This window comes from Lithobates pipiens, unplaced genomic scaffold (genome assembly GCF_037356315.1).
Source record: "Lithobates pipiens isolate NorthernLeopardFrog02 unplaced genomic scaffold, aLitPip1_a1.2 Scaffold_13, whole genome shotgun sequence".
Classification (NCBI taxonomy): Eukaryota; Metazoa; Chordata; class Amphibia; order Anura; family Ranidae; genus Lithobates; species Lithobates pipiens.
The window spans coordinates 130,909,182-130,935,089 of NW_027507718.1; the positions used below are offsets into that span (position 1 = coordinate 130,909,182).

Genomic DNA, 25,908 nt, shown 5'->3' on the forward strand with positions numbered 1-25,908 from the left:
CTCCTGTCATCCTTTTTATGAGCACTGATTGTTTACTTGTGATTCTTCTCCTTCTCACAGTCTGGTCTCTGCTGTAGAAAGGATTGCAAGATGATTTCTAATTTTTAGCTGCCTAGAGCTCTGCCTAAAGTGGGCAGGTTTGTGAAGGGTTTACTTTAAACTTTGGATTTAGAGGATTGAAGGTCTCCATCAGCACTCTTACCTTCACGTTGCTGCAGAATAGGAGGAGGCTGCGGGGTGCTGTGTGTGACAGGTGTAAGAGCTGCAGTGGGATAAATAGCTGTGGTGTGGAAAAGAAAAGAAAATATTAGCATAGAGGTTGTGAAAAAAGGGCATACGGTTAAATTTTTATCAAAGCAGCAGTGCAAAACATAGCTTTTTCATGCAGAAATCCACAATTACGTATCAAAGGAGAACAAGGGGAAGCAGAAAGGCACCTGCCGAGAGATCAGGGGAAATTCACTCATCCTATTAATTCTGGTGTCAGGAGACCAGCAAATCCCTGATCTATAATCCTACTCCATAGGAGACGATCTAAAGCAAAATGATGTTTTAATCCTGGAGTAGGCTAGATCACATAACAAATGTTAGCCACCTCCCATGGTATGCCCACCTAAAGCGGACCTGGCAGTAAAATTAAAGTTCTACTCACATCGCTTGAACCCCTTTCCCCTTTACAAATCACCCACTATTAGTGGTAAATTGTACTTGTAAAAAAATAAAATAACTTAACTCTGTCTTCTACTAGATAGAGTAAGTGATTTGTCAAGGGGAGGGGCAAGGGCAGTGTAAGCAAATCTTGCATTTTACGGCAAGGTCCCCTTTAACCATTTTGCAGGAAACAGATGTATGTGAAGATCAGGGCACAATTAAAGTGGAACTCAAAATGTCAAAATTTACTATTTTATAGGGAACATCTAAAAATATTAATTGCGCCTAAGCAGTAGCCTGAAAACTGTAACTGTCTTCCGTTACTCCTGAAAAATAGCAGTGCATTCTTTTACATTCAAGTTCATAGCTGTTTGTCTGCAGTGTGAGATCTAAGGCAATATTGCCTTTGACAGCTAGTCTCAGGGGATTTGGTAATTTCACTACTGTGCTGCTCACTGTTCTCCTTGCTGGAGAGAAAGCTGTACCCGATGATCTGTTGGGAAGGATCTCTCTGTTTTTGCTTCATTCATTATATGGATCTGAATGTTCTGCACTTCTACTACATCTTGAATATTCCCCATCAGTTAGCAGAACACCAGTCATCAGGGGTAGCTATTACATTAGGAATAAAAAGCTATACAAGTCTCTACAAGGCCAACTCCACACAGACAGACTGTGCAGAACAAGAAATGGCAAGTCAGTATTAGGCTTAATGTACACAGGACATTTTACAACCTCTCCTGAACGATTTAACTTGACAGACAGTAATTGACATTTAAAAATGCCAGTTTTGCGAATTACCACATTTACACGTGTTTACAAGTTGTTTCAGGTGTTTCAAATACATCTGAATATCCATCCAGATGCATTTTTTTGCTTTCCAAAAAATGCTTCTAAACTCAACTGTCTACTATAAAACGACCCTGTGTACATGTACTGATAAGTTAACATAGAGAAGAGTTCAGGGGCAGCTGAAAAAAACACCCAACTGCTCTTAAATGTCCATTTACCAGAAGCAGTGTACATGAAGCCTTAGAGAACATATTGACTCCAGGGAACCACAGGGAACATATCGACTCCAGGGAACCAATACTGGTGACTTGTCAATTGCCCTCTGCCTGTCTTTTTGGGGACCAGTTTGCACAGTGCAGGTCCTCTGTAAAATAGCTGACTTTTGCAATAATAGGTAACATTAATAGCAAGATCATGTTTGTTTTAAAAATACCTAAAACCTTTTTTTTTTTTAATACATTTTTATTCAGCAGAGACTATATACACATACAGAATATGTTAAAACATCAGATACAACAAAAAACTGCATAGTGCAGTCCGGTCCACAGAACCGCTTCCCCTGTCCAGGGAAAGTGTGCCTTTTTTTTTTAAGTAAGAAAATAACTATATACAACCGCCCCCCAGGTATGAAAAAATATATAGAGTGGAAAATTTCAGCACCTCATCTTATAATTTACAGAACCGAGTCTATACCTCCACCCTCTCATCAACTTTTGAGATATATATATAGCTCCATCTCCATACTTCTTCAGCCTTTACTCGTTCACCCCATCTGTCAGTGTCTTCTTTGAGTCAACCCACCTAAACAAAACCTTCCTAAATTTCCTAGGGGCTCCCCTGGCCTCGTACATCATGCAGTACAGAAGAATGTCAGCGTTCACAACTTTCAACCACATCTCTAACGTCAGTCGTCCCATGTGAATCCATCTCCTAGCTATAACCTTCCTAACTCCAAAGTACAATAATCTGAGGAACAGATGTGGTCAAAAATTCCCAAGAGACATCTCAAGGGAGAGCATATATTGGGAAGGTTGAAGTTGTCTGTTATAAAGTTAGTCACCATAGACCACAATGGTCTCACCTTCACATTCCCAAACCATATGAACAAAAGCACCACCTACCCCCAAACATTTATGGCAAGCAGCGGATTCTCTTCTGTTCATAAAAAATAATCTGAACGGTATATAATACATCTAGTGTAGGTATCGTAACTGTATCATCCTATCCGTTGAAGAGATGACAGAACCCAGATAAGTATCCAATACCTCCTGCCACATCTCCTCTGACAATTCCAGGATAAACATTTCCCAACGAGATCTGGCTCTCGCTTTCAACCCAGAGTCCCCTGGGCCCACTTCCCTATAGTATCTGGAAATTCTTTTGACTGGGTCAGGATCCCCCAGGACCCTTTCCAACGAGGTATTCTGTACCTGTACTTCTCCTATACCAAACTGCGCCACTACCACATGCCGCAGCTGGGCATATCGAAAATGCCAGGTTCTGGGTATCCCAAACAGTTCCTTCAGCTGAGCAAAAGTACACCCAAAAACCCACCCTTCTACTTGGCACCCCCTTCCTATATACCATATTCAGCAGAGTCTCCTGTGAAGTAGCCACCGCAGATTCCAGCAACGAAGTAGCATTAGGGATCTGAGGAAAAAATCTCCAATGCAGGAAGGACAGCTGTGCTGCAAAGAAGTAGGCTCGCAAATCCGGAAGAGCCAGTAACCCCCATTGTAACAGGCAATTTCAGTACGGCCATGGACACCCTGGGGGCTCGAGATCCCCACAAAAATCCCACCACCATAGAGTCTATGTTCTTAAAGACCTGCTTCAACACAGACAGGTGAGTTTGAGAGCATGTACAAAAACTTAGGGAGAAAAATAATTTTAAATACATTTATTTTACCCATCACTGTAAGTGGTAGCTTCTGCCATTTTTGCATCTTCTCCCAAGAGATTGTATACTTGGTATAAAGTTCAACTCCAAAAACCTATAGATGGGGAGCTGTATCTGAATCTCTAGATATTTAAAAGATCCCGACAAGGGAATGGGGCAATCAGTAGGGGCCACCAAATGTTCATCAATGGGAAATAGAGATGACTTGGCCCAGTTAATCCTGAAGCCAAAGAATTCCCCAAATTCCTGAATCAACCCAAAGGCTGGTGAGAGCGAGGGACCTGGATCCTGCAAATACAGCAACATGTCATCTGCATACAAGGATATGCGTTCCTCCAGCTGCCCCACCTGGAGGCCAAAGAAACTATCACTAGACCTCAACTTAGTCGCTAGGGGTTCTATGGCCAGGGCAAACAGGAGTGGAGACAATGGGCACCCCTGTCTAGTCCCACGGAAAATAGGGAAAGGTTTCCTAGATAATACCATTAACCCATAATCTTACTAATGGTTCAGTATGTAGAAGTTTTACCCAGGAGATGAATACAGGGCCAAACCCATAAGACTCCAGAAGCTGAAACAGGTAAGGCCACTCTACTGAGTCAAAAGCCTTCTTCGTGTCTAAGGAAGCCACCGCCCGTGTCCCAGAGTTGGCGTGTCTAGCCTGAAGGTTCAGAAATAGTCTCCTAATATTCATTTGAGCACACCTACCTGGCATAAATCCCATCTGATCCACGTGCACAAGCTTTAGTATCACCGTCTGTAACCTCCCCGCTATAATTTTGGCGAGTATTTTTGTGTCCAAATTCATTAGCGGATCGGACGGTAGGAGTCACACAGCCTAGAATCCTTCCCCCCTTTTGGGATCAGGACCACCAGAGCCTCTCTCATGGAAAGCAGCAGTCTACCTTCCGACCAGGCCGCTTCAAACACTCTCAACAAACGAGGTGCCAAACTATCCCTAAAAGTGTCATACCACTCCGAGGGGAGACCTTCCAGACCAGGAGATTTCCGGAGAGCAAAAGAGGAGATTGCCACTGCTACCTCCTCCACAGTAATATCTTTTTCCAGAATGGTACTGTCTTCGGTAGTCAGTACTGATAGATCAATATTTGATAAGTAGGTCTCCAATGCTTCCCCCTCTCAGAGGTGTACGACACATACAGTTCCCTGTAAAATTGAGCAAAGACGTGTAAAATATCTCCTGAGTCAGAGACTACCGTCCCCTGCCTGTCACATACACTTATATATATGGACATATTCCGATCGGCTAGGTACGGTACGGCAGCATTCTATTGTTCTTGTCCCCAAAATCAAATATACGTCGCCTTTGAGTAATTTCCCCTGCAAGTCCAGCAATCCCTCCCCAGTTGGGATTCTAACATATTCTGCCTCCACCAGTGATACCTCTGCTTCCTTCTCTTTCACTTCAGAGGCAAGCTGCTTTATGAACCCACTCACTTCCATCATGAAAACCCCTCTTAGAGTGGCTTTGAAGGCCTCCCACTGAAGGAAGGGGGAGCCCACCTTGTCATTCTCAAGTACATTTAATCTTCACATATTCCTCCTGTAACCACTAGTGGCATATCCCAGGTTTAGGTCCCAACCTAAGATTTAGTATAATGGGAGAATGGTCAGACAGCGCTCTAGGCAAATATGCAACTTTGCTCACTAACTCCAATCCATCCCCCTCAGCAAGGATAGTGTCTAATCTGGACATTGATTTATGAGTTTCAGAGAAGCAATAGTATTTCTTGGTGTCTGGATGATGAAACCGCCATACATCCCAGAAGCCATAGGTAGACAGCCATCCTGCCAAGGGGGCTGGACTCGTAGAGGATGCTCCCAGCCTATCCATAGCCGGATCCATCACTACATTAAAATCCCCCAAAATGAAAATCCTCCCTTCCGCTAGCTCATATGTAGCTTGTAACATATCATCTAGAAGAGAAAGCGTGAAGGGAGTAGGAACATATAAATTCACAAACGTCAGGTACTTATTCATTATTTTGACGACCAGAATAACATATCTTCCCTTAATATCCAATTTAATCGCCTGTATAGCTATGGGCATTGCTTTAGTAACCAAGGTTAGGCTATAGTTAAAGACTAAAGAGCATTTAGGAATTGAGGCCTCTGACATTCCAGGACATCACTCTAAAGCCACGTACACACAGGAAATGTTCGATGTGAGCTTGTTGTCAGAAGGTCTGACCGTGCTTATGCTGCATCGAACATTTGCTGTCAGAATTTCTGCACACAAATGCTTGAGAGCAGATTCTCAAATTTTCCAACAAGTTTTTGTCCGATCGTGTGTATACAACTCTGTCGCACAAAAGTTCATGCATGCTCTAAATCAAGTAGAAGGAGCCGCACTGGCTACTGAACTTCCTTATTCTCAGCTTGTCGTACGTGTTGTACGTCACCGTGTTCTCACGTTTGGAATTTTTGGCCAACATTTGTGTGACCATGTGTATGCAAGACAAGTTTGAGCCAACCCTTCTTCAGAAAAAAATCCACGGTTTTATTGCCGGAAAATCTGATCGCGTGTACGGGGCATTAGATTGACTTCCATTTCTAATGATTCCAGCACAGCCTGAGAGCAGGTCACCTATCCCCCCATTAATGTAGGGGAGGATACCAGGGCTTCCCTCCCACCAGGAGCCCACCAAAAACATAGGGAAAAAAAGGGAAAAGGTCTGGTGTCACCCACAAACCACCTCCATCCTATATGCAACAAAATACAGGAAATCGCCCCGGGACTTTAAATGAGGTGAATGCGGTTAGCCAACCATTGACAGATTAAATGCAGTCTCAAAATGTATCAAAACTGTTGTACAAACATAAACAACATGAATCATAGCCAAGCCACTGAAATGATACATACAGTAAAGAAAAAAGTTTTTTTTTCATTACACGTATCATGGTATAAAATGTAGATTGCAAAGTACACAGGCATGAAAAGTATCCCAATGTGTTTCACAAGACCATGCTTGCTTCATCACCCTCACTCCTGTCTTCACCTTATTACTGCACTCATCAGCTCCTGCTAATTCTGAAGCCATATACCAATAAAACTCCTTCAGTCTCCTCTCGCATTACTAACTTAATAACTGACATATCAGCATGGATGTTGCACCACTTCCTTAAACTAAATCTGTCTAAAACTGAGCTATTAATATTCCCCCCCGCCCATGCCCCCCTCCATGACTTTTCCATCAAAATCAACAATGCAACCATCAGGCCCTCCCCTCACGCCAGGATACTAGGTGTAATCCTAGACTCTGACTTATCATTTCAGCCCCAAGTCCAATCATTGTCAAAAGTTTGTAGAATTCACCTCCGTAACATCTCTAAAATTTGCCCCTTTTAACAAATTAAACCGCCAAGCTCCTCATTTACTCCCTTATTATTTCTCGCCTTGACTATTGCAACTGCCTTCTCATTGGCCTACCTCTCCATAGGCTATCCCCTCTTCAGTCTATAATGAATGCTGCTGCTAGACTTATCCACCTTGCCAACCACTCAGTGTCTGCCAACCCTTTCCTCCAATCCCTACACTGGCTCCCAATCACCCAGTGAATTTAATTCAAAATACTAACCAAAACATACAAAGCCATGCACAACTCTGTCCTGAGCTACATCACCAATCTTGTCTCCAAATATCACCCAAATTGTCCCCTCCACTCTTCTCAAGACCTCCTACTCTCAAGCTCTCTCATCTTCTCCTCCAATGCTCGTCTCCAGGATTTCTCCAGAGCCTCTCCCATCCTCTGAAACTCACTACCTCCACTGGTCCGGCTATCTCCTACTCTCACTACCTTCAGACAATCCCTGAAAACTCATCTCTTCAGGGGAGGAACCATGTCTCCAACTAATCTCCTACCACTTCCATCAGCTCATTCCCCACAGTTACAGCCTTTTGTACCACCTGCCCCACCCTATTAGATTGTAAGCTCTTCTGAGCGGGGCTCTCTTAATCCTCTTGTATTTTATTGTATTGTAACTGTATTGTCTCCTTCTATATTGTAAAGCGCTGCGTAAACTGTTGGCGCTATATAAATCCTGTATAATAATAATCAGGGGTAGATGCGTGTGTAATTGTCATGCAAACATAAACAACATGAATCATAGCCAAGCCACTGAAATGATACATACAGTAAAAAATGAGTGTATCACAGTAAATAGTGCTGCACTATCTTCCAAAGACAAAGGCAAAGTGCTAAATATATAATATATAAAAAAAAAAAAGTGAGTGCAATCAATAAGAATGTGTGTGGCTCTGCACATATTCTCTGGATTATTTATTCATTTTTATATTTAGTATTTTCTTCCTTTGTGACACAGAGGATTCATATTATAGTGTAATATATCCACTTATTTTCCTTTATAATTAGGGACATCAGTAATTATTTAATTCAACACGTATTTATCAATTTTTTATATATGTATTTATGCTGGGGTTTGGATGTGGATTGACCCCCAAAAGTATATATTTTTTATATTTTTTTTATTTACATCTTATTTCTTATAGATTATATTTTTTATTTTATTTATTTATAATATTTTTATAATTAATTTCTTATCAAGGGATTTTACCCCCCCCCCCCTTTTTTTTTTCCACCTGTTGTTTGGCACCGTTTAATTAGTACATTGCACTAGGATGCTGTTTTGGCAAGATTATAGATTGTCCACTATATGGTTGGATATGTTTTTCTTCTTTGGATGATTTAATCTAACACACATTCTTATTAATTGCACTCGCTTTTTTTTTTATATATTGTATATTTAGCACTTTGCCTTTGTCTTTGGAAGATAGCACGGCACAATTTACTGTGATACACTCATTTTTGGTTGGCTGGCCTGTTCTGAGTGCTTGCAGCTGTTTTTCTGATTTTTATTTAATTTATCTGTGGGTTGAATATTTTTTCCTATTCATTTCTTGCGCTTAAATAAGTTTCTCCTTTTTTGTTTGCTATTGCACAGTAAAAAATGTCATTACACTTATCATGGTATAAAATGTAAATTGTAAAGTACACAGGCATGAAAAGTATCCCATACGCTTTTTGCAAGACCATGCTCGCTTCATCAGGGGTAGATGTGTGTGTAGTACATCAAAGGCTGGATCAAACTAACAAATGCTGAATACCCAGAGGCGGGAGTAATGAGCGTCTGGCTGGGGAGCTGAGAAGGCATAGGAAAACCAACCCAACAGAGCACAAACAGGGGGCAGACTTGGCCGGGATTGGTGTGTTTCACCAAAGATCTCCCAGTATCCAATTATAATGTCAATTGTTGGCTTACCGTATTCACCTCATTTAAAGTCCTGGGGCGATTTCCTGTATTTTACACCGTAAACATGGAAGACATTCTGCAACATATCCAAAGATGAGATATGCCGCGTACACACAACTGGACTTTCCAGCAGACTAGGTCCGATGGACTTTCGACAGAGTTACGACGGACTTCCGAATGAATGGACTTGACCACACAAGGACTAAAGTCCGTTCATTTTAAACGTGATGAGGTACAACGGGACTAGAAAAGGAACTCAATCTCGCCGCTTTTAATCGGTGAGATTGACACCTTGCGAGCCTCGCCGCCTGGTATGGATTTTAAGGGGAACCGCTGCAAAAAACGGCGTGGGGGTCCCACCAAAGTCCATACCAGACTCTTATCTGAGCACGCAGCCTGGTCGTTCAGGAAAGGGGGTGGGGACAAGCGAGCCCCCCCCTCCTGAACCGTACCAGGCCGCATGCCCTCAACATGGGGGGGGTGGGTGCTTTGGGGAAGGGGGGGGCGCTGACGGGATCGTTCTGTCGGACCTATTCTGCTGGAAAGTCCGGTCGTGTGTACGCGGCAATACACTTTCCCCATAAACCCCTAGAAACTTGAGTCCAGGTATAAAAATCTTGCCCATGAAAATTAAAAACTCCAACACAGACATACCCACCACCCTGCACCCAGCCCCAACTTGCCAGGAACTTATATCCCATAACAGTCAATCAAAAAATTAGGTAAATGGATGTGAGGCTTATTAAAAACCCCACAGGGCAACACAACAAAAAACAAAACAAAACAGAAACCCCCCTTAAAAAATAAAAAGAGGGGTTAGCACACTTCTTGCGATGTACAGAACAGTCCCCAGATCCCATTTTGTAGAAGTGGGTTTAACGAGCAATGCAATCTAGCAAGAAGAAAAAGGAATAATTGCATAGTTTTTATCCGAATTTCAAGTCAGACAGGGCAAAGGAGTATATTCCTGAGCAAGGCATCAAGAAAAGGGGCATCATCTATCCCCGCAATCCACCACCCATGGGTCACACTCCCTCCCCCCAGCAAGCAGTAAAGCGTCAGAAGAATACTATGGAGGACGCTGTGATCCTCTTCCCCTCAGACAACCTCTGGCATCCAACCATCCGGAAGCGTCCACAGGAGTAGTGAAGAAGAAAACGTTGCCATTATCTACGATCCGCAGTTTAGCTGGGTATAGCATGCTATAGATCAATTTCAGATCCATGAGTCGCTTCCTCACAGGCTAGAAGCTGGCTTTCTGTTTTTGGGTGGCAGCCGAGAAATCAGGGTAGATCAAAATTCAGAATCCATTAATCTCCAGCTCTGGGGCAATCCTGGCCCCTCGCAGAATATTTTCCAGGTCACAGAAGTGTAGAATTTTCGCTATCATAGGGCGAGGGACTGCACCCTTCGGTGGGGGTCTGCTAGGTACACGGTGGGCCCTTTCAATAGCAAACAATTTAGTGAAAATCCCAGGCTCCATATTTGCAGTGAGCCATCCCTCCAGGAACTCCTCGGGGTGTCTCCCCTCCACGCCTTCGGGGAACCCCACTAGTCAAATATTATTCCATCTCATAATATCCCCCATGTCAGCCATTTTCAAAGCATGTTCAGACAGGGTCTTCTTTGACACCTGTACAGAAGTGTCCGTAGGCCTTTTAGTATCTTCCAAAGTAGCAATACAGTGATCAGTGGCCTTAACTTTTTCCCTTATCTTCTGCATGTCATGTTTCATGAAAGAGAATTCAAGCTTGAGCTCCCCAAAGTGATCTATAAGCTTATTCTGGCAGCCCTGTATAGCAAGCATGATCTGTGTAAGGGGTGGCTCATTCACCCCACCTTCTTCCCAGTTAGATCTGGTATGCTGATCCAGCCTGTCCAAAGATCTCCCCCTCCGCTTTAACTGTGCTTTCTGGGGTCTAGGACTCCCCTGATTGGGATCCTGCTTTCTAATAAGTTCTGTGTGCATTTTGTTGTCTCCTGAAGAGCACGCACTATGTGTTTTTGAAATTTAATGTTACACCTAAACTGCAGTTTGGTTTGGGTTTAATTACTCCAAATTTTGACCTCAGCATCAGTCTGACTAGACTACAGGATGTTCTACCTAGCCACAAGGGGGCACTGGCACTTCTGGCAGGTATGGAAACACAGTCTAGTTGGGTGCTTTAAGGTTACTTTCTTTCGGAACCAGCCCAGTGGGAGTGTCACTCTTGCTGTGCTTTCTGGAAGAGTGTACTTAAGATGCGGACGCCACATGTTTCGGTGTTCCAGTCCAGAAGTATGTTCTGACTACATGGTCCTGGTCCTCCTGACCAGCCCCCAGGACACCTATGGCCTGGGTTGCGGATCCACCCGACTTTACGTCTCGGGGCTGGCTAGCCCGAGGCAAGGAAACTAAAGAAAGGATTCGGAGGTGGTCCGGTGTCATCTCAAGTTGTGGAGAGGCCCAGCAACTTCCAAGTTATCCAGGGGAGGACTCTTCGGGAGAAGGCCACGCAAGGGTTGGCTTCTCAACAAGAGCCTGGTAAAGCTGAAGGACCTAAGTGAATCCAATCTCGTGGGTATCACTGGACCGGCTGCAAGATTCTGGTACCACACGAGTGTTCTATAAGTATTCAAGTTTCCTTGTTCCTGTACTATAACAAATTCTGTGGCAGAGACTTATTCCTACACGTGTTCTATCTTTAAAGTCTGTGGCAGAGACTTGTTCCTGATTTAAGCACCCTGTTGGCTGTTAGGCTTGGTGAGAGAAGGACTATCCAACTAGGGTGAGGATCCAGTTGTGAATGGCTATTCTCTGGATTTTACTCAAAGTAAGAAAGTTCTTTATTACTGACTTTGTCACTAAGAGTACCTGGACATTTTTCACCTAAACCCTCTGATCCTATACTGAGAGACTGTTGTTTAACTATGTTTTTTGCAAATAAAAATCCCTTTAAGCGGATCAGTCATCAGTCACTATAGTTTCTGGGCATCTACCACAGGAAACCCCTAGATGCATAGGAGGTGCAGAAGGTAGCCACTCCTTCGGGGGTCAGTGCTACACACACATATATATATACACACACACACACACACACACACACACACACACACTATATTAACAAAAGTATTGGGACACCTGCCTTTACACACACGTGAATTTTGATGGCATCCCAGTCTTAGTCCGTAGGGTTCAATATTGAGCTGGCCTGCCCTTTGCAGCTATAATAGCTTCTACTCTTCTGGGAAGGCTGCCCACATGGTTTAGGAGTGTGTCTGTGGGAATGTTTGACCATTCTTCCAGAAGTGCATTTGTGAGGTCAGGCACTGATGTGGACGAGAAGGCCGGGCTCGCAGTCTCCACTGTAATTCATCCCAAAGGTGTTCTATCGAGTTGAAGTCAGGACTCTGCGCAGGCCAGCCAAGTTCCTTCACCCTAAATCAGGGGCGGACTGATAACTCATGGGGCCCCCGGACAACAGGAGATCATGGGGCCCCCTGTGTCCTCATCCACACTCAAGCCCCACCCCCAGCTTGCACTGCGTAGATGCCTCAATTCTGGGTCGAACTTGAGATAAACAGTGCACAGGGGGCATCAGGGCAGAGCATGGGATGTCAAGCAAGCACAGTACACAGGGGGCAGCAGGGCAGAGCATGGGGAAACCATGGCAAATTATAGAAGTCAGTAGGTCAGAGCACAGGGGGTCAGCATATAGTAGGGCTCAGGACACATCCCAAGGCCCACAGGAGAGAACTGGGCATACAGTGGGGCAAATAGTAGGGCATGGGATGCAATATAGGAGACATCTTGGGGAACACCACAAGAGCACATCATATGCAGTAGGGCATATCATGGGCACACACTAGGTCATTAGACACATCACAGGGCACACAGCAGGGCATGGAGGCACACAGCAGGGCACATGGGGCACACATCAGGGCATTGGGACACACAGCAGGGCATGGGGCACACATCAGAGCATGGGGGCACAGAGCAGGGCATGGGGCAGACAACAGCGCATGGGGAAACACAGCAGGGCATGGGGAAGACAGCAGGGCATGGGTGGCACAAAGCAGGGCATGGGGCACCGAGCAGTGCATGGGGGCACAGAGCAGGGCATGGGGCAGACATCAAGGCATGGAGGCACAGAGAAGGGCATGGGGCAGACAGCAGGGCACGGGAGGCACAGAGCAAGGCATGGGGGCACAGAGCAGGGCATGGGGCACAGAGCAGGGCATGGGGCAGACATCAATGCAAAGGGGGTGCAGAGCAGGGCATGGGGCAGACAGCAGGGCATGGGGGCACAGATCAAGGCATGGAGGCACAGACTAAGGCATGGGGCAGACAGCAGGGCATGGGGGCACAGAGCAGGGCATGGGGGCACAGAGCAGGGCATGGGGCAGACATCAAGGCATGGGTCACAGAGCAGGGCATGGGGCAGACATCAAGGCATGGGGCACAGAGCAGGGCATGGGGCAGACAGCAGGGCATGAGGGCACAGAGCAGGGCATGGGGGCACAGATCAGAGCATGGAGGCAAAGAGTAGGGCATGGGGTCAAAGAGCAGGGAATGGGGGCAGACAGCAGGGCATGGGGGCAGACATCAGGGCAGGGCATGGGACACAGAGCAGGGCACGGGAAAACTATAGGGCATGGAGCAGAAATCAGGGCATTGGGGGCACAGAGCAGGATGCTGGGCACATAGAGGGGCACAGGACAGCATAGAAGCTCTTTCCTTCCTAGATGCAGAGTAGTGCAGGAAGTGGCTGCAAACAGACCTCTCGTGATGTGCTCCTCCCCGCCAGCCCCTCCTGTCTTCTCGGCCATCTGAGGTGATGACAAATAAAAGCACCTGGGGTGAACGGGAGGGAAGAAGGGGCCGGCGGGGGGGAGAGCATCACGAGAGGTCTGTTTACACTGCAGTCTCTTAGCGGGGAGCAGGGATTTGGGACCCGATCTACCCCTCAGCTAGCTGTGATTGACGAGTAGAAGTGGAAGCTGTCATGGGGCCCAATACTGGCCACAGGCCCTCGGGCAGTGCCCGATGGTCAGTCTGCCCCTGCCCTGCCCCAAACTTGCTCATCCATCTCTTTATGGACCTTGCTTTGTGCACTGGTCCAAATCAGTTGGTGGAGGGGGAATTATGCTGTGGGGTTGTTTTTTTAGGGGTTGGACATGGCCCCTTAGTTCCAGTGAAGGGAACTCTTAAGGCATCAGCATACCAAGACATTTTGGACAATTTCATGCTCCCAACTTTGTGGGAACAGTTTGGTGATGGCCTCTTCCTGTTCCAACATTACTGTGCACCAGTGCACAAAGCAAGGTCCATAAAGACATGGATGAGCGAGTTTGGGGTGGAAGAACTTGACTGGCTTGCACAGAGTCCTGACCTCAACCCGATAGAACACCTTTGGGATAAATTAGAGTGGAGACTGCGAAGAGTTGAAGCTGTTATAGCTGCAAAGGGTGGGCCAACTCAATATTGAACCCTATGGACAAAATCTCCATACACACGATCAGATTTTCTGCAGATTTTTTCCTTCAGAGTTACCAAAACCAAATAATATGAGGTCAAACCTTAGGAGTTTCAATTTGTATACAATCAGGCCGGCCCTTGCACTACATGGTTTTGGTAAATCTGAAGCCAAAAATCAGCAGAAATTCTGATGGTGTGGCTTAAGACTGGGATGCCATTAAAGTTAATGTGCATGTAACGGCAGGTGTCCGTGCTGTGAAAAGTATTTGCCCCCTGATTTTTCTTTTGCATATTTGTCACACTTAAATGATTCAGATGAGCAAACAAATTTTAATACCACACAAAGATAACCGAGTACATAAAAAAAGGCAGTTTTTAACCACTTGCCGACCAGCCACCGTCATTATACTGCAGCAAGGTGGCACGATCCCACAAATCGCTGTAGGTGTACATTGGCTCGGAAACTCGCTTTTGTGGGCGCACTCCCATTGCGGGGAAGCCAGTCACTGGGTCCGGCGGACTTGATGTCTGCCGGCCAACCGGAATCGTTCCCTGCAGTGACAGAACGGGGATCTGCCTATGTAAACAAGGCAAATCTCCATTCTGACAGTGGAGATCACACAGATCCTATCTTCCTGCTAAGCAGGAACATGGATCTGTGTGTTTCTCTAGTCACACAGTCCCCATACAGTTAGAAAAAAAACCTGCAGGGAACACATTTAACCCCTTGATCTCCCCTGATATTAACCCCTTCCTTGCCAGTGTCATTAGTACAATAATATAGCATATTTTTAGCACTGATTACTGTAATAATGTCACTGGTTTCCAAAAAAGTGTAAAAAATGTCAGCTAAGTGTTTGATCTGTCTGCCGCAATGTCGCAGCCCCGCTAAAGTTCACTGATCGCCGCCATTACTAGTAAAAAAATAAAATAAATAAAAAATGCCATAAATCAATCCTCTATTTTGTAGACACAATAACTTTTGCGCAAACCAATCAATATTGGGATTTTTTTTTACCCAAAAAATGTAGCAGAATACACATTGGCCTAAACAGATGAATACATTTTTTTTTTGGAAATGTTTGATAGCAGACATAGTATGTGCACTGCCCTACATACTAAAGACCCCTGGAAGCTGCCCTATGTATTACTGACCTCTGTACACTGCTCTACATACTACTAACCTCTGTACACTTCCCTACATGCTACTGACCTCTGTACACTGTGATACTGTGGTCTGATAATGTTGAGTTTTATATATATATATATATATATATATATAGAGAGAGAGAGAGAGAGAGAGAGAGAGAGAGAGAGAGAGAGAGAGAGAGAGACTATCACTTTAAAAATTTGTAATGCACTTTCTTGTTTTCTTTCACTTTCTGTAAACACCTACTTAACTTCTCCCTTGCTGTTAAGAAGATATGAAAGCTGATTGGACTAAGCTATATGGTCACACCTATAACACGCCTAGCCCTTATGCATATTCATAAGTATAAATTGTTAAACTTGATGTTTGTAAGTCAGAGACACTTCCTTCTTCATTCAGGCACAGTAGAGCTGGAAGTCGGTGTGTGTTGTGTCTCTCCACTGAAGTGTATGATTAAAGCACCTAATATTCTTTTACAAAGATTTGGATCTACTATATCATCTGAATGTCTTGTTTGGAGACTCCCTAACCTGATTTAACAACAGCTTTACATACCAATGACCTCTATACATTGCCTTACCTACATTCCCTATTTAACATTACCCCATTCCCAACTATGTAAGTCATCTCAGACTCTATTTACCAAACCCCCTTAAAGCCACGCTCAATATTTCACATAACTTAAACCATGCCCAATTTCACAGCATTTTCTTTTACATTCCGGTAGAGATATGTGTTTAAAATAAATGTCTGTTTAGACCTTTAATATTTCACCAAAGTCCCCCAAAATAATATTTTTTATAAAAAAAAATACTAAAGAAATAAAATTGTAAAAAAAAAAAAAGAAGAAAAAAAAAAGCTGTTGACAACATCCACTGCCCTACTGACATCAATCTGTGCCCTACTGATACCGTCTGCTGTTCTACTGACATTTTCACCTGCCCTGCTGACACTGTCACCTGTCCTACAGACACTGTCACCTGCTCTACTGACTGACACCATCCATTCTCCTACTGACACCGACCTCTGCCCTACTGACAAGTCCACTGCTCTACTGACAGACACCATCCACTCTTCTACTGACACCAACCTCTGCCCTGACATGTCCACTGGTCTACTGACAACCATCCACTGCTTTACTGATGCCTCCCATGTTTTAATACATTTTAAAATGTGTTTTTATTTATATATAAGAGTGTGTGTGTATGTATGTATGTGTGTATATATATGTATGTATATATATATATATATATATATATATATATATATATATATATATATATATATATATATATATATATATACACACACACATACATATGCATAGACACACACATGTGTGTTTGAGCTTTGAGGTGCATGTATGTATGTATAGTATATGTATAGATAGATGCATACATACATACACATAGACATGCCGCACACCCTTTGAGCCGCACACCCTAATGCAATGGGCTTCACACCCCTATGGTGTCTTGTGTACACTTCCTATGTTATCATGATTATCTCTCCCATTTTTTAAGCTTTAATATTGTGCAGAATAGGATAAAGGCAAGGTTTTGTAGTTCAGCAAAATAGAACTCTGACACCATTTAGTTCACAAATATTATATATGTTACGAGCAAAAATTCCGGCAAACGTTCTGGCAAATCAGCAGCTGATTTTCTGTACCTGCAGGGTTGTTAAAGTGATAAAACATGGAGAATGTGCATGTATTGCAAAGATGTATCATATGTGTTTTTCATTTTTTTTCATTTTGCCCTAACATACACTTTCAGATATCCCATGATTGGCCATTAACTGGTACACACACTTTATACCTGATCATCTATAGATACAGATACTTTAGAAAATGATCCATAATTGTCATAAGAATTACAAAAACTAATACTGTGAGGAAGTTAAACCCCAGTTGTCAATACCTTTGCCAGAACCAATGTGTGGACCTTAATTAAAGCGGAGGTCCACCCTAAAATGGACCTCCGCTCATCGGAACCCCCCCCCCCTCCGGCGCCACAATTGGCACCTTTCAGGGGGGAGGGGGGTGCAGTTACCTGGATAATCCAGGTAACTGCACCCACTTCCGGGATAGCTGTCTGCGGAAAGGGGCGTAGATTACGCCCCTTTCCGCAACTGCCCGTCCCTTTGCGCAAGTGCCCCGCTGCCTGCTGGGAAACACACAGTTCCCAGAGGCAGCAGGGACCGTCCGGATTGCGCCGCGCGGCTCGCGCATGCGCAGTAGGGAACCAGGAAATGAAGCCAAAAGGCTCCATTTCCTGATTCCCATACCCAAGATGGCGGCGGCAGGACCCGACAGACGACCTAGCGATCGGCTTCGGGTGCCGACATCGCGGGCGCGCTGGACAGGTAAGTGTCACTATTTTAAAAGTCAGCAGCTGCAGTATTTGTAGCTGCTGGCTTTTTAAAAAAAAAAAAAAACGCGGAGTCCCGGTGGACTCCCGCTTTAATACTAAAAGCAGAATTCTTCTACTGCCATATTAAAACATATTACAATATGAAGAGCAGATTTTTTTTTATCTACTTGTTTTATTCTACAGATGACTTATAGGGGTTATTTTAGTAAAACTGGAGAGTGTAAAATCTGGTGCAGCTTTGCATGTTAGCCAATCAGCTTCTAACTCCAGATTTTGCACTCTCCAGTTTTAGTAAATCAACTCTATGGCGTGGGAAGTGGTTAAAAATGAAATTGTCATATAATTTGTCCTGGGGAAGGAAATCTATAAACTCAGTTTGGCATACAGCAAGATACCTGAATACTGCTGTACCCCAGGGAAGGAAGGGTGCAGGCTCTCCACTGTCAGTGCTGGACTTTGGGCTATAAAGGAAAGACAAGAAGCAAATGTGAAAAACATGGTGAGTTGGCGATACAGTGGTGAGGGTTACTGCGATTTAACTAAAAGTAAAACTAACCTGGGTATGGCACAATACTATTGGTGTAAATTGTGTCCAAAGCTGGGTGACTGCTGGGAAATGGTACAAGCCCTGGAAATCCATTGGTTAGTGGAGCAACCAGGCCAGGTACTGCAGCAGTACCAATGACTGGCGGAGAATGTAGTCCTGTGGAGTAAATATAAACGGGCAAAAAATATAAATTAATAGCGTAGCTTTAATAACAGCTGTACACAGTTGCTAAGCAACACGTCAGTGTCATTAACCAATGTATTCCTCCCAATGTCACTAAGCAACTTAACTCTTCTCAATGTTACTAAGCAACACAACTCCTGATATTATAAGGCTGCTTCCAGTGTTGCTAAGCAACTGAAACCCTTCTTTATACAAAGGAACTCTGTACACTATTGCAAAACATCTCCCCCTCCCAGTGTTGCTATGCAACTCAATTGCTTTCAGTGTCAAGACGCTACTTGGATTATAACAAAAAAATATCTGTTAACCATCTAATTTTTTTATATAGATGCGGCAAGTCTGGTGATATATATTAAACGGGCAGCATTTTATACAAATGTTGCTATTCTAAAACAATATACAGTCACAGTAAAGATTTTAATTTTATCTCTTGGCACAATTAATATGAGTCATTTATGCCATCGTGGTAAATTTATAGTGTATAGCACTACAGTGCTTTTTACCTTTTTCTTACCTGATGCTGGTGTGATGGGTGTGGCTTGGAGCCCGTTCAGGTTGACAGCTCCTATTTGTTGAATATGGCATGGGGGAAACGCCACGCCAGGGCTCAGATAACTACCGTGTGATGTTGACAGAACTGTTGTCTGCTGCTGCATCAGCTATAATAGGCAAGCAATGAGAATCGGTTGGATGTTATACACACTGAACAAGCATGATCAACTCATAGTTGCAATTTTTTTTTTTAACTATGTGGTTATAAGCAGTACAAGCCATAATTAATTCGTAATCTGCTAAAATCTCCACTCTAAACTTAATTTTTCTTTAGGCAGAGAATGACGAGGGCCGCCTCTGTGGAGAATACGGCCCTTAAAAAAATTGGCTTTTTGTAATGTTAGCTTGTAAACACTAGCCTAAATAGTAGACGTACCAGTAAGCATGAAGCCCTCAAGCCACTTTGAGCTCCAGTGTGCGAGGGCTCGACACAGAGCTTTAAGGCAGTGCTGGCTCTAGTTGTAGAAAAAATGTAAGCATGATTCAAAGGATGCTTATGATTTCTGAAACCCCCTAAAGCTTGTTTAAGCAACAGTGAACACCCCCATGAAGTTCTGTATTAAACACTGTTAGAAGGGCAGATGGGCACTTTGAGAGCATTAAGATATTACTCAAATCTCATGATTACCAAGGCTTCCTTTAAGACTAGTGATTGTTTTTTTTCAAACCTAAGATCAACCAAAGCCCATGTGTTTAGGAGCTATGCTTAGATCCAGTGTAATGATAATCCTCTGGTGATCTTCTCCTTTAGGCTGGGTTCACATCTCCGTGCAGAGCGGCTTACAGCAGGGGTCCGGTGCTGTTCACTGTTTCAGGTCCAATTTCGGTCTGAATTTTGGGCTGAATTCGGACCTGAAATGGACCAGAAGACACAAAGGACTCCTGTGCAAATCGCTCTGCAGCCGCCCCAGAGCTGTGTGTCCATTGAGAGCCGATCACAGGCTCCTGACACGCGAATTGGATGCGGGAAAACCCGCATCCAATTCGAAAAAGAGTGAGTCCAGCCTTAAACATTGTTACATAGTCTGGTTGAAAAAAGACAAGTCCATCTAGTCCTTTGCTATGCTGCTACTACTTGTTAGCCCTACTGGCCTCACTGAAGAATTCTTTAACAGCAAACAATTAGGGAAAGCAGAGCAGAAACTACTGATACACATAAATGCTGCTGGAAGTATCCTGTGTGTCTGCAAATGTTTGTATAGTTGTACAACCATGCTCCTGTCACCTTTAACAAAATCAATGCAAAGCTATTTCACATTGGTAAAATACAATCAAACTCATTATAGCATCATTGGGGTAAATCTAATTCAAGTAAGAGCCTGTACTTATATACATTTTTTTTAATATATATATATATCCATATAGTGATTTTTTTTATGGCCGCTGTTTGTTAGTTTTGTTCTTAACCAAATGCACATAATAAGGAAAATGGTGGGACAAAAGTATCAAGTCAATGGCAGAAAAGGCTGATCTGTTATACACTTGTCTCAACACAAGGGGGCAATCTTTCCCAACAATTCTCAGCCAAAATGAACTCATTCACTATTAGTTGTTCGTTATCTGCCCCAGGGAAGCAGTACCGAGAATTTCTCTCTTCTAGCTGTGACGTACTATGTGTCTCTCCAGCTCTCAGCTGCATTTCCTTCCAATCCCAGCTCAGTCTCTTCCCTTTGCTAGCTGTCTATCTTTACCTCCCCAAGCTGTATATATATCTGCATTTTCTGCTTCATTTTTTCCAGTTGTGCTCCATCAATCACCAATCCATATTCCATTTCACGTTATCACAAGCCCCATCGTTCAACAGTGCAAGATTTATCACTTCTAATTTCCAGCTCCCTATCTCCAGGTCAAAGCTGTACATCTTCCATCTGTAAGTCCTTCTTTTTCACTTGCACTTTGGAATACAAATTATGACTCAATCTCATAGCTCATGTTCGGTTGCCAGTTATGTATAGCTTTTCTAACCCCCAGGATTCTGCGCTACATAAAGTCAAATATCGAAATGCTAAATTCCTATGCTTTCAAACCTAAATTTATCTACAGACCAGGCAATAAACTTGTTAATAATATGCATACCTTACTAAAGCTGTAGAAGTCATGCAGCTTCTCTTTTGGTAGAGCAGTACGGTTGTCACAAAGTGAATTTCTAATAATTAGAGTTGAGCTCCAGGTTTGAGTTGAACATGAGTTTCACCCGTATCCAGCTCGGTGAACAAACTTGCCATATCTGGCCAGTTCGCCAACCTGGGCTGCTAATTGCTGTTTTTAAACAATTATCAGCCAAAAGTCTGTCGTATTGCGACACTAGTATTACCACTGTGTTTATAAACAGACTGGTAATGTCAGGCGATGTCATGACCATATTTTGTCAGTGATGACACCTAGCTTCTTTAGTCGGTTTCTTTGCATACAGCGATTACTCTGGGTATCTGTCATTTGCAACAGGGGTAGTGGTAGATGAACATCATCCACAGGGTTTTTTTTCTCAGGGAACTCACCCCCCTCCCCTAGGCCACGCCTGTTTCCACCCCCACACAACTCCTAGAACTGACCCCTTTAGAGAACAGGTACCCAAGTATAATTTAGAGGGCTATACAAGTAATTTGCTTGGAAATTGTTAATAAAAAGCAATGTAGTAAAATGCACAAAACTCAGAGACACTTCCAGATGATTTAAACAGGCCCATATCCTGCACAGAGACAGGCCCATATCCTGCAAAGAGATAGCCCCATATTCTGCAAAGAGACAGACCCAATTCCAGAAAAGTGACATCCCCATATCCAGAAAAGAGACATCCCCATATCCAGAAAAGAGACATCCCCATATCCAGAAAAGAGACATCCCCATATCCAGCAAGAGACAGGCCCATAACCAGCAAGCGACAGGCCCATAACCAGCAAGCGACAGGCCCATATCCAGCAAAGAGATAGGCCCATATCCAGCAAGATACATCCCCATTTCCATCAAAGAGACATCCCCATATCCAGCAAAGAGACAGGCCCATATCCAGCAAAGAGAAAGGCCCATATCCAGCAAAGAGACATCCCCATCCAGCAAAGAAACAGGCCCATATCCAGAAAGAGACATCCCCATATACAGCAAGAGATATCCCCATATCGAGCAAGAGACATCTCCATATACAGTAAGAGATATCCCCATATCCAGCAAGAGACATGCCCATATCCAACAAAGAGATAGGCCCCTATCCAGCAAATAGACAGACCCAAATCCAGCAAGAGACATCCTTTATATCCAGCAAAGAGACAGGCCCATATCCAGCAAAGAGACATTCCCATATGAGCAAAAGAAATCCCCATACCCAATGTAGCCGACAGTGGACTACAAGTATCTGCATTGCAGACTTACCTTTGCATCTTTACACAGTTACTCTATCCCTGTAATGTTGGGCGTGGGTAACTGACATAACTCCCCTGTGCCAAGTGAAGAGCATTGTAGGATTTGTAGTATCCTGAACGGACATTCTGGAACTATATAACTATTCCTGGACCACATTTCCCATCAGGCCACCGGCTATCCAGGAAGGGATTCTGGGAGGGACTATAAAAAGGGCCAGCAGCCTGCGCTCTCTTCTTCCCAGGTGCCATGCGGTGCACACATCCCTGCTGCTGCTGTGAGAGGACTGTGGCCTACCCCCTGGTGGAAGTGGCAACTTCAGCATGGCCCAGGCAGATCCAACGCTGTTCTTACTCAAGGGACATCACCGCAGAGTCTCTGTATCAGCCGGACTAGCCGACCTACAGTTCCTGCAGCCAGTCAGTTATCACTGATCGTTCATCCAGGGGACGGCTACTCCGCAATCACTCTTCAGGAGGATCCTCTGTTGTTCTTCAGTTGGTGAGAGGGCTATTGCCCAGTAAATACACACCTTGCCCTACTACATTACATATGAACACTGTACACAGACATCTTACGCCTGAAATTACTTACTACCTTGCATACGAACACTGTGTACAGACATCTTACCCCATTGGAATTACATTAAAGATTATTGCTAGTCAGATTGAGTGGTTCTTATCTGCCTACACTCCATCTGCCATATTCAGGATACACTTTGCTTGAGTTCTAACTGCCTTGCACTTTGAACATTGCTGTTGCTGCTATTTAAAAGGACCCACATCCTTATACTTATGAAAACTGGTCTCTCATTAGGACTTAAGGTTAATTACGCCAGCCTGGGATCCCCTATTAATGGTATCATAAAATTACAATAATTACTAGTCCATTTCAGTACCAGTTCTGCATTTGATTGCTGTCTGTTTATGTAACCTGTTATTCAGTAACTCACAGCTCCCAACTGTCCCTGATTTCGAGCGACTGTCCCTGATTTGGAGCAATGTCCCTCTGTCCCTCATTCCTCCTCATTTTGGTCTGATCTATATAGTTGTATATAAAAGGCACATTTTTAACATTCAAAAAGTATTTCCCAGTGCTAAACCTTTCATCCAATTGCTAAATTGCTGCTAAATGTCAACATCCAGTATAAAGGAATGGTAGTGGTAGAAAAAAGCACTTGTGGGATCAACTAATATTTTTTTTTGTATAATTCTCCTTTAAGGGGGGTGTAGCAGGGGTATGTCCTATGCCTACATACGTTTTCTAATAGTTGTACCTCATCCCCATCTCAAAAAGTTGGAAGGTATATGTAACTGAGATTTCCTGCTGTAATTTAATTCTTTCAAGGATCTTCTCACCTGAGTCTTGGCCGTTCAACGAGGACTCAGTTGATATAAATCCTGTCATTTAACTCTCTTTCTGAACTAGTAAAATCAGAGGGTCACAGTATGTTGGTGCGTCATTTACTTGTGTAACCAAAATGTCTGAAACCCAAGTGTTAGGTGGGGTGGAAGGTTTGCAGGGTCATGGAGGCGCAGATGAACAGGCAACTCTAAGCAGCCCCCACAGGGGCAATGCTACACCAGCAAAGAGACATCCCCATATCCAGCAAAGAGACAGGCCTCATATCCAGCAAAGAGACAGGCCTCATATCCAGCAAAGAGACAGGCCTCATATCCTACAAAGAGATAGCCCATATCCAGCAAAGAGACAGGCCCATATCCAGCAAAGAGACATCCCCATCCAGCAAACAGACAGCCCAGTCTAGCAAAAAAGGACACAACACTTAACAGGAGGCTGAGGAGGAGGACAGGCTACCTACCCACATGATCCAATGATCATCCGCACGGCCGCACCACACCTCACTCTCACACAGCGAGTTGACTGTTGCCAAAATGAGCTTCCAGGTGGTCTGCATTGAGAGGTGGAGCAGAGTGCAGATCACTCCACCTTCTGCTCTCTCAGGCTTCAGCCGTTTGATCCCTCCATGGCCTCGCTGCTTTGTTACAGGCAGCAGGCTACACATTAAAGAAAACAGGGAGTGTTCTGGCAGGAAAAAAAGCCCTGCTCATCGGGCAGTGGTTAATTTGGTTGGTGGGTCAACCTCATTGGGTGGGTCTTCATGATTGGCGTGGATCTACATTGCTGGATGATGTGATTGATTTTGGCATTATATCGGGGGGACATATTTTTTTCATTAATAAAGGACTTTTTAATGGTGTTGGTGTTTTAATTAATTTCTTCACTTTTTTGGTGAATGAGTAACAAAGACTACTATCTACCCTGTATTCACTCACCTAGGGGGTGGAAATCTGGGGTCCTCCTCATTATAAAGGGGGCCTCTAGATTCTATGTCTGCCCCCCTCAAACCACCACATATTTTTTGGGAGACAGGATGTTGGGGGAGGCCCTTATTCCCTCCACATCGGAAAAAAGTTTTCTTGCAAGGTGGCTCCTTTTTAAAGAAGTACATCATACTGATCTGCTATTTCATATGAAGGTTTAGGGCAGGGGTCGGCAACCCTTAGATTGTGATCTACCCCTTGACTGCGGGCAGGTGATTCTTGCTGACCCCTGAAACCTGGACAAGAGGGGTGGAATACTTTACTGGAATTTAATTACCGTATTTTCCTTCTGTGGCAGCTGAAAGCTGGCTTTTTCTTTTCACCCTCTGGAATCCATTTAGCTGCCGCAGGAGGAGATTACAGGTGACTAGTTCCTGTAAATGCCGCCTCTGCCGCCCAGGTTCCCCTTCTTTCTCCTTCCGACCCCCTCCCCTCACCACAGCACCCCGGCTTCCCCATCTCTCCTGCTGACTGCTGCAAGAAAACTTCAGGGTGGAGAAGGGGGCCAGTAAATATGTCATTTACCAGATCCATGCTTTTCTAAATGAACACAGTGAATGACTGGTACCAATTACTGTGTTCATGAATAACAGCTTGTGAATGAACAGGGAGACAGTGCAGAGCTCTTCCTGTCCATTCACTCTGTGCAGAAATAGAGATTGAGTGTGTCCTCAATCTCCTTTCTCTGTCTCAAAAGTGAGAAATCAGACTCCCGATATTTCACCCCCCAACAGGGCTTCAAAAAACTGTTAAAGAAATGTAAAAAAAAATATGAAAAACTACTAACACCTCCCACTGCCCTACGGCACCATCCATTGTCCTAATGACTGACACTGTCCACTTATAAGGTAGGGGGGTTATATTTTTGCAGTGACATTTTTATAAATGATATTTTTCTATGTTTTCCATACTATTTAGTTAGGCCTTGCTAGTTAAGTTACAAAAAAAGGATGCTGTGTCCCAGTGATCTTTGATCTCTTTCATGTTGTTCAGGTGGATCTCCACTTCTCAAAGTTTGGTTTAAGGTATTCCAAAAGCATGTTATTTAAAGGATTTGTGTATTTTTTAATAGTGGCCTTTAGAACAGATTTTTTTTCTTTTTCTTATTTTTTTTTTATATTGGCATATGTCTCCCATGGCAGTGCCCAGTACTCACGCTCTTTTTTTTAAACAAAAGCCCATATGTCTTTATGTACAACCTACTTCCTCTTCTATTGCTGATTGATTTTCAGGGGTATAACCCTAAAGTTCATCTCACAGTATTCTAATATGCATTGTGACTGCATCTCCTTTGTATCAAATGGACCAT

At 43.8% G+C, this 25,908-nt stretch overlaps 1 protein-coding gene across 2 annotated transcripts in view; it reads right to left on the reverse strand.

Annotated features, from left to right (window-relative positions):
- CELF5 (CUGBP Elav-like family member 5) overlaps nucleotides 1–25,908 on the reverse strand; it is a 216,448-nt gene that overhangs the window by 10,905 nt on the left and 179,635 nt on the right. For both annotated transcript variants that reach the window (XM_077475581.1, XM_077475580.1), the window contains 4 exons: nucleotides 18,863–19,007; nucleotides 18,175–18,321; nucleotides 18,014–18,079; nucleotides 203–280 (listed from right to left, as the gene is read on the reverse strand). In XM_077475581.1, coding sequence (XP_077331707.1) covers nucleotides 203–280; nucleotides 18,014–18,079; nucleotides 18,175–18,321; nucleotides 18,863–19,007 — 436 coding nt within the window. The remainder of the gene's footprint in view (nucleotides 1–202; nucleotides 281–18,013; nucleotides 18,080–18,174; nucleotides 18,322–18,862; nucleotides 19,008–25,908) is intronic.